This window comes from Peromyscus leucopus, chromosome 12 (genome assembly GCF_004664715.2).
Source record: "Peromyscus leucopus breed LL Stock chromosome 12, UCI_PerLeu_2.1, whole genome shotgun sequence".
NCBI lineage: Eukaryota > Metazoa > Chordata > Mammalia > Rodentia > Cricetidae > Peromyscus > Peromyscus leucopus.
The window spans coordinates 10,028,002-10,039,340 of NC_051073.1; the positions used below are offsets into that span (position 1 = coordinate 10,028,002).

Consider the following 11,339-nt stretch of genomic DNA (forward strand, 5'->3'; position numbering starts at 1 on the left):
ACTGAAAGGTGGAATGTCATCTTCACAGGCAGTACTACAAAAAAACTAATGATGTTATGATGAGAATGGATGGAAAATAAGTTTTGGAAGAGATCCACCAAGGCAAAAGTAAAAATATGGTCTAGTTCCTTATAGACTTAGGCAAGGGGCTCTTTGCCTCTTACCCGAAAGCCTGATTTAACACAATCATGCTTGAAAGTCAACCACAGTAGTCTGTAAACTACAGCCTCCATTTTCTTAGGAGTAATGGCATGTTCCTCATCCACTCGACTCCTCTCTGTCACTGTGGTGACGTGCTGCACTTTACCTGTCAGTGCTGAGCTTGGCTCACAGACAACTGCCCACTCTGATGTGTTAAACCTTCCAGATGCCAAACATCCAGTTGTGTGCTGTGGCCAAATTTTCTTGTCTGCCTTCTAGTTCTTACTGTGTCTCCATACTTTACCATGCAACTTGCTCATCAACTATTACCTTTCAAACCCCTGCCAGTCATAAAGGCTTGACATATGCTGAGCTTCTTCATTAAGGAATTTCTATCACAAATCCATCTACTATTGCTTCCAGCTTCCATGCTTCACCTACAGTGGCCACTGATTGAAGTTTGGGTCCAGTATTCCCTTTGAGCTATCTTTCCTGTGGCTGCTAGCCTCTCTAGGTCATGCTTCTTAAACAGTTTCACAAGCCTGGACTATGTGCCTGAGAGTTTTCAGTCTCTTTCCCACACACACAGCCCTTTCCCCACCAGCTTGTTTTTCCTTTGGGGTTTGTTAATCTCAGTTTATTAGATCACATTGAATCCTCATCCCAGGATCCTGCCTGTAACTTGGCAAGCCAACATCATCTTCAGGTGGCTGATTTTTTTCCAGACTGATAAATAAGAGTGCTTCTTGTTCAGTGGCTGTTTCCTTTGATACAATTCCAAGTACGATTAATTGCTTTGTAATTATTGGTTCCTTCACTCGAATGTCTTTGCTATTAAGGCTCCTTCATTTCTGTGCCATCAATCTATCCTCACATAGACATAAAGGTTTCTACACAGATCTCTAAATAAACTTGCTACAAATTTTGTAAAAACAACTGTTATGTATTATCTTCATAGAACTAGAGATGCTATTCTTCTGTTAAAGTTATAAGGAAAGGAAAAACAAGTATCTATAAAAGAAGGCAAGGTATGTGCTTTCAAGAACCTAGTTGAATATGGGATTCTCTGTGTGTCCTAACAGCATAGATGTGTTTCTAGCCATTGGTAAGAGAATTATGGATGTTCTTTAATCAGGATAGACCATGTTATGCCCCAATGATGAACAATTTCTATAATGAACCACTCCAAAGTTCTAGATGCTTTTACTTGATATGGTCTATTGTTTATATGAAACAATCATCACTCTACTTTCAAAATTATTCTCCTCCTAGAAATCATGAATGGAATGGGAGAAAGTTACAATGTCTATCCTAACCAACAGTGTAAGCCACAAAAGACTGCATGAATTATAGTTCTAGACAGTTGAAAACATCCCATTCATTTTCTTCTTAAAATTCTGATGCCCTCCCTCCTGATCTTCATGGATCCTTGCATAAAGTGGGCCACTATAACATGAAATCTTTTTTTTTTTCTTTTAGGTAAATGTATATGAAAGTCACCACTTAATTTAGTTTTTCTATGTGCTCAACTGGGAACCTGTTCATCTCATCCACCACTTATATCACAGTAATTATAATTTCTATATTTATGTCAAGCAAGCAGCTCTACAATCAATAGTAACCATTTCCTAACACATATTCTCATTATTCTATTTTTTAGTAAAAAACTCAAATAGGCAAACAATTTATTCACAGTACACATAAGTAAGATTCCATTAAGTTTTCTTTATCATTTACATTATCTGTGGTTCCCTTCATTCAACTGATGACTCATCTGGGAGCCACAATGAAGTTTGTGATGTGAATATCAACTCTAAGACTGCCACATCCAAACTGCAAATAAAACAAGTTTCTTTATGGAAGAATGTCAACGTGCCCTTTCATTATAGGTTGGTTAACTTTAATCAGATGTATCCTTATGAACTCCTTGGAAATTGTACTTCACATGGAGACAGAGCTTGCCTTCAACATACTCAGTTCCCAAAACTTGGCTCTCTCAGTTCAACATCGTCTATAGCAAGTTATCTAACTGTAAAACCTATATTGCATCATTTTCTCTCTTTTTCTCTTTCTTTCTCCCCTCTGACACCCCCATCTCTCTCTCTCTTTCTCTCTCTCTTTCTCTCTCTCTCTTTCGTACGTGCATTTGTGTGTGTGTCTGTGTGTGCGATGTACACACATATACCCTCTTACAGAATATATTGAGTTTAGAGAAAATGCAACACTTATATTGAAAATAATACTATTTAGCAAGGATATTAACACAATCTGTAGGCCCATGATAATCATCAACTTTAACACCAAATAAAAACTACAAATCCATTACATTTTTATTGCATCTAATTCTCACTGTCACCCACAAATGAAGTACTACACTTAACTTCATTTTAAATACATAGCTGTTAAGTTTCAAAGCATTTGGTACTTATCTGGGCAACAGAGATGTAATCCAGCAAACCTGAGAATTGAAATTTTATTTGAAGCAATTACATATAAAAGCTTCCAGGATGCCTAATATAGAAGACTATGGATTGCACAGATGTGATTAGTGACGTAGTGACCTGATGCCAAGCAAGTTCCTTTGCTTCACTATTTAAGGACGATTTTGTTCTTTTTTCCATTTAACTCTGAGAGGATAGATATTGTATATCTGTATATATGATATTAAAGAAAATTAATGACAATAATTTCATTAGTTTATTTAATAAGTAGAATTCCCTGAATTAGAACAATGGAGAATTAGAAAGAAAAAAATGTTTAATTAGCATACACAATACACTTTCCTAATGTGCATTATCTATTCTGTCTGCTGCTCATCCCTGCAAAGTACAAACTATTAACTTTGGGTTTGCTTGAGAAAGTACTGAAGTACTAAGAAAGAAATTGTCCAAGGTTAACCACTAATATAGAAATGCTACATAATAATAGATTCACAGCTCCTTAATGCACAGCTCTGGCTGCACATCCCACAGTGGTTAGCTCTTAATAAAACTGCTTTAAGTTGTATACTTCCTTTGTTTCTCTGAAAAGTTAAACATGAGTCAAATTCAGATTCTTGTCCTTCCATTCACTTGTATTTCTTCCATTCAACTTTGGTTCTTCTCATCTGCCCTTGAGCTTTTGAAAACATTAATGATAAGTCAAACCAACAATGTGAAGTAACTAGGGCATCATCATTCCAGGGCAATGCTGTTAAATGTGAGCATTGTTATACTCAATGCCTACAGTTCAATTTCTGTGCAAGCATGGATTTGTGTGTGCTTTTGCTAGTGAAATCGTAAGATTGCTCTTTTATCTGACAGCACCTTAGCAATTGGATCAGAGCATAGTTAAGGAAAGGAAGGGTGCAATTTCCCATGACCTGAAGACTAGAAGGCATCCACCATTCTTTCCTTTAAAGGTACTTAGTGTAAATTTAGCTTTCTTTGCTCTGTGTTTACCCTAAAGAATTTTAACCTTTGGGAAAAAATGAGAGAGAGTTCCATAACTCTTTTTTAATGAGTTGAAGAGACTGTACTGGCTCATTAAAGGAAGTGTTTTTCTGACTCTTGGATGATATACTTCTTCTGTCTGATGGCTAAGGAAGTTTATTCCTTGCACCTTATCATTGTCCTGAATACATAGCACCAACTCTACAGACCTGGAAAGACTATTGGTTACATTTTATATCTTCTTATAGAGTATTCATTTCCTCTGACGGCTGCAGCAAATTATCACACACTCTGCAGAGTAAAATAATAGAAATTTATTCCTTTCAGGTCCTAGAGTTTAAAAGTCTAAAATCCATTTTATTGACCTAAAATCAAGGTGTCAGCAGTGCTGGTTCCCTATAGTGTGTCTAATGGAAGATCTGCCTGTCTTTTTCCATCTTCTAAAGGTTGTTGGCATTGCTTAGTTTGGGACCAAGGCATTCCAAACCATTTCTGTTACCACTTTGAACCCCACCTCTGTCGTGTGTGTGTGTGTGTGTGTGTGTGTGTAGAAATAATTTAAAAAACAAGAGGGTATGAAATTGATAAACAGAAAGAGGAATGTGTAGGAGAAGTTGGAGGGAGGAAATGGAAAGGGAAATGATGTAGTTGTAATTTTAAAAAAATCATAAAATCTTCAGAATAATGTGAAATGATGAAATTAGTGAAAGATGATAGAGAAAGAAAAAAATACCAGGCTCCACCAATATCTGGACATTAGAACACCAGGACTCACTGCAGTGGGAAATTAAGCATCAGCTGTCTTACACATTTAATTCGTCTTACATTTCCTACTCTGGGGCTGAAATTATCTGCACAATATCCTAGAGTTTTCCATAGCCAACTAATCTGATTCTTCTCACCTGAAAGAAGTTCCAGCAGTGAGCACAAGGTATCGATGGAGAGTTGTTCATTGTTGTGTTCTCTAATAATTACTGAGAGAAGCATTGATAAACACTCATGAAAATGTTTAGAGAATGTCTCTAGGTTTACATTGAAGTGCAATTTGAAAAAACCTAGATGAGAGGCATAAAATTGTGACCAATACATCCTGGACGCATGAGAGGATGGTGTCTTTTAACACCTGTCCACCTGTCCCTGTAGCTTACCTTCCCTGAAGTCAGCATTGTTTTCAGACTGAATGCATCATTGTTAATACACATGTTGCTCTTTTTAGTGTAATAGAGTCCTTAAGTCTGAAGTATAGTTTCTATTTTTGGGGACAAAAATGTCGGTTTTTCAGTTGTTGTTTTTTTTTAATTTACTTTTTTTTTTCATTTTACATACCAACCACTGTTCCCCTTCCCTCCCTCCCCTTCTCCCATTGCTCCCCCTACCTTCCCCCATCCTACTCCCCCATTCACTCCTCATAGGAGGTAAGGCCTCCTGTGGGTAGGAAACACAGGCTGGCATACCAAGTTGGGCAGGACTAAGCCCCTCCCCCTTGCATCAAGGCCAGTAAGGAATACCATAGGGAATGGGCTCTAAAAAGCCAGTTCATGTACCTGGGATAGGTCTGGGTCTCATTGCCAAGGGACCCACAAACAGATCAAGCCACACAACTGTCACTCACATTTACAGGGCCTAGTTTGGTCCCATGTAGGTTCCCCAGCTGTCAATCTAGAGTCTGTGAGCTCCCACTAGCTCAAGCCAGCTGTCTCTGTGTTTTTTTCCCATCATGATCTTGATTCACCCCTTGCTCCTATAATTCCTCCTTCCTCTCTTCAGCTGAACTCCAGGAGCTTAGCCTAAATATAACACCAGTAGCACAGACAGAGAGTAACAATTAATAAATGGGACCTTTTGAAACTGAGCAGCTTCTATAAGGCAAAGGACACAGTAAAGAAGACAAAACGACAGCCTACAGAATGGGAAAAGATCAACTCCACATTTGACAGAGGACTAATCTCCAAAATATATAAAGAACTCAAGAAACTAGACATCAAAATATCAAATAATCCAATTTAAAAATGGGATGCAGATCTAAACAGAGAATTCTCAACAGAAGAATCTCAAATGGCCGAAGACATTTAAGGAAGTGCTCAGCATCCTTAGCCATCAGAGAAATGTAATCAAAACCACTCTGAGATACCATCTTATGCCTGTCAGAATGGCTAAGATCAAAAACACTAATAACAGCTTATGTTGGAGAGGATAAGGAGAAAGGGGAACACTCCTCCACTGTTGGTGGGAGTAAAAAGTTATACAGCCACTTTGGCAATCAGTATGGTGGTATCTCAGAAAATTGGGAATCAATCTACCTCAAGACCCAGCAATACAACTCTTTGGCATATACCCCCAAAATGCTCAAGCACACCACAAAGACACTTGCTCAACTATGTTCATAGCAGCATTATTTGTAATAGCCAGAACCTGGAAACAACCTAGATGCTCCTCAATGGAAGAATGGATAAAGAAAATGTGCTACATTTACACAATGGAGTATTATGCAGAGGTAAAAAACAATGACATCAAGAAAATTTGTAGGAAATTGGATGAAACTAGAAAAAAAAATCATCCTAAGTGAGGTAACCCAGCCCCAGAAAGACAAACATGGTATGCACTCACCCATAAGTGTATATTAGATGCAAAGCAAAGATTCTTCAGCTTAAATTAAAATCTTCAACATTCCTTTAGCTTTACCTAAAAGGAGTGGAAGACATTATTTAGCATGCGTATTGTCTGTAGCAACCACACAGATTATTCAAATGAAACCTTTCAACATGACCATTACATTTTGTCACCATATACCAAAAAAAACCAACCAAACAAACAAACAAAAAAAACCTTCAATCCAGGGATCCACTAAAAGCAATGTTCAAATAAAAACAAGTAAAGGACAAGTAAATCCTTTTGTTGGAAGATATTCTATATCTGAAAGTGTAGAGGTTTTAGAGCATGGACAAAGGGCACATGTTGCATAATCTTAGTCAATTAAAAAACTGCAATATTGACAAACTGGATTTCTTTGATAGTAAATGAGTTAGAAACTGTTTAAGAAGGGGATTTCATGGAAGCTTCAGTTGCTTAGCAACCACTGACACATGGGGACCAGTTCATTTTTAGTCTGGAATAATAGGTCACCAAATGCCACCAGGATTACTGTGAGCCTCACATAAGGAATTCTCAAAACACATCAGCAGAGAAGCTGTCATCAGGGTCTGGCCTAACCCAGGGGTATACATATAAAACATACTTGGGGAAAAATGATTAATACATAGACCTCTTCTTTTTCAAGTGACAGTGTTGAGACAGCCAGACCATACACCTTTGAAGAATGTGTGATCAAATCCTGCAGCATTTTTCAAAGTCAAAGAGTAGAAAAATATGGGGCCTTGCTTTATTAAAACCTTGTTAACCTTTTAATAACCATGCTGTAGAATCCTGTAGAGACATGAACTCTTGTTAATCACTGATTGGCATATGAGAGTTTGCCTATTAACACTGAAATCACTGTTCACTAAAGCTATGCTCAACAGAAGTTGACCAATGGGTGATAGTCAGAGTAGTGATTATATCTCCTTCGAAGACTCAAAACAAACTTATTTTTGTATGAGCCTGAAGACACCAGCAGCTGTAGCTAAACAATACACTAATGAGATGTTATGTGTTATGGTGTCAGACCGAGAGAAGGAAGAGAGTCTGGAGATGTTCCTTGCAGTCACTGGGGAAGATATAAAGAGTCTTCCAGCTGCAGCATGCCATACCCACGCAGCTGCCTCTTGCTTGAACTCAGGCTCCATGTCTCTTCTGGGCTATCCTGGACTCTGCAGTGCCACTTCCCACAGAAATCACTGCTACATCCCTGTGGCTCCTTCCATCGCCATCTGCTCAGATGATGTAAACCCTGCTTTCAGACATTACTTACCCAGCAGCTGCCAAGGCAATCTCTGGCTTCTGGACCATTGCCAAGACTCCTACTGTGAAGCACCTTGCTGCGAATCTCCCAGCCATGAGCTCAAGACTTGCACTGCAACTGGTGATTCCAAGAACTCCTGTGTGCCTTGCAATTCCCCATCTGCAAGCCAAGTTGTTAGTGCCTGTGAAACTACCAAGATCAGATCCAGACCCAGCTGCAGTCCCTGTACTGGGACCAAAGGGTATGTATCCAATTGTACCACAGCTACTCGATATGCATCTAAAGCCTGCCAAACTCCTCAGAATGGCCCCCACTTCATAGGGCAATTTTATTCTTGCCCTAAAAATCTCCAGACCCGGGGTTACTGTGGTCTGGGCAACAGTGGATATAGAAGCTACGGAAATTTTGGGTTCATCACCAATGGCTTCTCCCCTTCTTGTTATATTAATAATAGCTACCATCACCAAAGTTATCTAATGAGATATTGCCAGTATCCACACTATGGGCCTTCAAGATTCCCACCACGGAGCTACTTATGTAGAAATTTTCAATCTCTGAGCTATATACCCAGCACGTTTCCACCTCTGAGATACTTATGCAGCAGTATCAGACCTCTGAATTGCTACTGATTGACTTACAGCTTGTACAAGAGCTCCAGGTAGGCTGATGGAGCAGAATCTACTCACATCGAGGGTCTCTATTATTCTGCGAAATTGATGTATTCATCTCAAGAAGGTTGTTGTACGGGGTTGAAGTGTAACCCTAGACCTGATTAACCACTCAGTAGTTTGTTCTTTGGTTAGTACTCCCTGTATAAAAATTTGACTATGATAGTAGTGTTAGCTCTAAAACTGACTAGAATGGATTCACTGAAGAGATTTCATATGAAGGACATCATCAACATCGTTTTTTGCTCTGGTTGTCACTTGTCTGCCATTGTGATGAACTTCTATCTTGGTTTGATGGTTAATTTCAACAGTTTTTTTTTTTTCCCAGTTGTTCTGCTTTTCACCAAAAGTTTTTTTTTTTTTTTTAACTGCCTAATGAGCATCTTGCCAGTGAAGGGAGAAATAAAGTCACCTTAAACTAATTGAATGGAACTATTTCTTCTTTTCCTCCTGACTGATTATAAAGAGGAGCAAATATTATAGCAAGCACAGCTACTTAAGAGAAAATCTCAGCAATTTACTCTTTCAAAGAAGATACAAAGCACAGGGTTGATTTGGCTTCAACACTTGGAAGAAATCCTCAGAAGTAACTGAAACACAGAAACTATGTGACAAAACAAAGACAAAATTGCTACTGCAGATTCTCTATGACTCCTAGAATTCATCTGGATTCTGGATTCTTCTGTAATCCTGCTCTGATGAATTGTGCTGTTCTAATTCTAGAAAATGCCTTGATACCTTGATTCTTGATAAATAAACAATTTTCTATCTGGAAACCATGGCTGGTATGTTTGCTGATATTTTGTCTATATTGAGCACACAGTATGCATACCACTGGTGGGTGCTGGTTTTGTTGTTGTTGTTTTCTTCTTCTTCTTTTTTTTTTTTTTTAGAATTTTGCTTATAATCTTTTAAAATTTGTAAAGAAGGTTAAATATGAAATCCAAGTAGTTTGTTTTTAGTTTTGTTTTCTTTCTTAAATATTCAACTTATTTATCTTGTATTGATTGTGATTAACTTTCAAATAAAGAAATTTGGTAATAGTGTTTATAAGTCAATTTAATAAAAAGTATATATTTCTATGAATGAAAATAATTCAATTTAGGTGGTAAAAGTGCTATAATAGGTAGCCTAAGCATTTCTGTAAGTAAATATTGAACCATGTTTAAGGTGAAATGGTTTGTGGAGATGAATTCAACAGGAGACTGGAATATTTGGAAGGCTCAACAGTCCTGACAGCCAGTGTTTTAGAGTTGGAGGTAAAACTCTAAGTTAGAGTGCTTGCCTGGCCTGGAAGGCTTTGAATTTTACTTTTTAGTACTTCAAAAGTAGTTAATGTCTGTCTTAGTTAGGGTTTTATTGCTGTGAAGAGACATCATGACCACAGCAGCTTCTATAAAGGAAAACATTACACTGTGGTTGGCTTACAGTTCAGAGGTTTATTCCTTTGTCATCAAGGTTGGAAACATGGCAGCATCCAGGCAGATATGGTGCCCGGGAAGTAGCTGCAAGTTCTTTCTCTGGATCTGCAGGCAGAATTCTTCATCTGGAGCTGCAGTAACAATGACCTCAAAGCCCATTCCCAGTGACACACTTCTTCCTACAATGCCACACCTACTCCAACAAGGCCGCATCTCTCAGTAGTGCAAGTCCCTAGGAGCCTACTGCGTCATTTTCATTAAATCTACCACAATGTCTAAAATTAAAACATTCAAACTGTACACACAGGGCTAGCATTTTTAACAGTGCATGCCTACTGTGTGTAGCGAAGGCTTCCGGTATTAACGCCTTGATTTTGCTTGAATATTTTTGGGGATGATGATGTTGTTCATTCATGTGAGTGTCTTCAATTTTCAGAGAATTCTATTATTATGTTACAAAAATATATATTATCCTTAGAAACCAGGCATTGACTATATAGGACCCACTTCATTCCTTTGAACAGCATAGGTGTTCAAGTACTTAAACAGTTTTTTGTGCTCTAGCTGAGTGTTCAGTAGCTTAGACCAATACATATTCTTTCTCTGCAAATTTTGAAGGTAAACCTATTCTTTGAGACATTAAGCAGAATTCTTTGAGGTTATGAAGATGTAGGGAAACTATTTTCAAGAACTGTTCAGAGGAAACAAACATAATGCTATCTCAACCATTTAACAACAATGGACAACTTTCAAAGGAGGGAGAGATCATTTTTAACTGGAAAAAAAATGACAGCACACTTTCCGGAAGAATTGGCCTTGGAGTGATGATGGAATATTTAAGTGACAGGGTTCTAAGTGCTCAGGGATGGATGAAGGAAGGTGAAGAGGCGAATTAATGTGAACCCAAGTGGCACTAAGTTTGACTGGAGGAGGGGTGCAAACATATATCACCAGTGAGGAAAATGGAGAGAAAATATGGGACATTAGATCAAAGATCACAGATAAGAAAGGTTCTCTTAAATAAAAACAAGGAAATTATACAAGATTTATAAATATGACCTTGATAAAATTAAAAGTAGCTAATAATAGAAGATATCATTTTAAAATGAAAAATAAAAGGAGATGATGGGACATGTGAGAACTTTGTGCCTACCACCTAAGTTTTCTGTAAACATTAAACCCAAAATAAATCTCTATTAATGAAGTGAAATAACTGAAAAAAATAATGCAAACAAATCCCCAAACCAGAATTAAGGGAGAACATGGTGCATGTGCTCCACAAATTTACTTCCCTAGCTATTTAATAATTACTAAGTAAAAAATCACATATTTTGTTGAGAAACAAGCAAATAATATGATTAGATAATTACTAATACAAATACAAATTGCCTCTAAACTATTTAGTGTGTTAGACTTCATTAGTAATTTTTTCATTATGAACACAAGATATTCTTGTTAGCATCTATTGGTCAAACATATGTAAGTTGATAATGTGTTAATTTACAAATATCATTTCATAGACTGCAGGCTGGGGTGGAGATCAACAGAGCCTGGGTGGATGTTAGGATTTCAAAGGTACTAACTGAATGTTGATGCAATTCCACATCTTAAAGTGTCTCCTGGGAAAGTTTATTGTAGAGGACAAACCTAGATCTACTTTGCTATGCTATTCAGGCTTTATTAGTGATACCATGGATGGCATTGTTGATTATACAATCTATCCAATCATAAAGTAGGATCACCTTTGTTTGTTAGTTCTATTTTCTTTTGTCTTTGATTG

The 11,339-nt window shown here is 37.6% G+C and overlaps 1 protein-coding gene across 1 annotated transcript; it reads left to right on the forward strand.

Annotated features, from left to right (window-relative positions):
- The first annotated feature begins 7,329 nt into the window (after window positions 1-7,329).
- Window positions 7,330-8,953, forward strand: LOC114697668 (keratin-associated protein 24-1). Its single transcript, XM_028875951.2, has one exon. The coding sequence runs from the start codon at window positions 7,353-7,355 to the stop codon at window positions 8,097-8,099; it is 747 nt and encodes a 248-aa protein (XP_028731784.1). The 5' UTR covers window positions 7,330-7,352; the 3' UTR covers window positions 8,100-8,953.
- The last annotated feature ends 2,386 nt before the right edge of the window (window positions 8,954-11,339 follow it).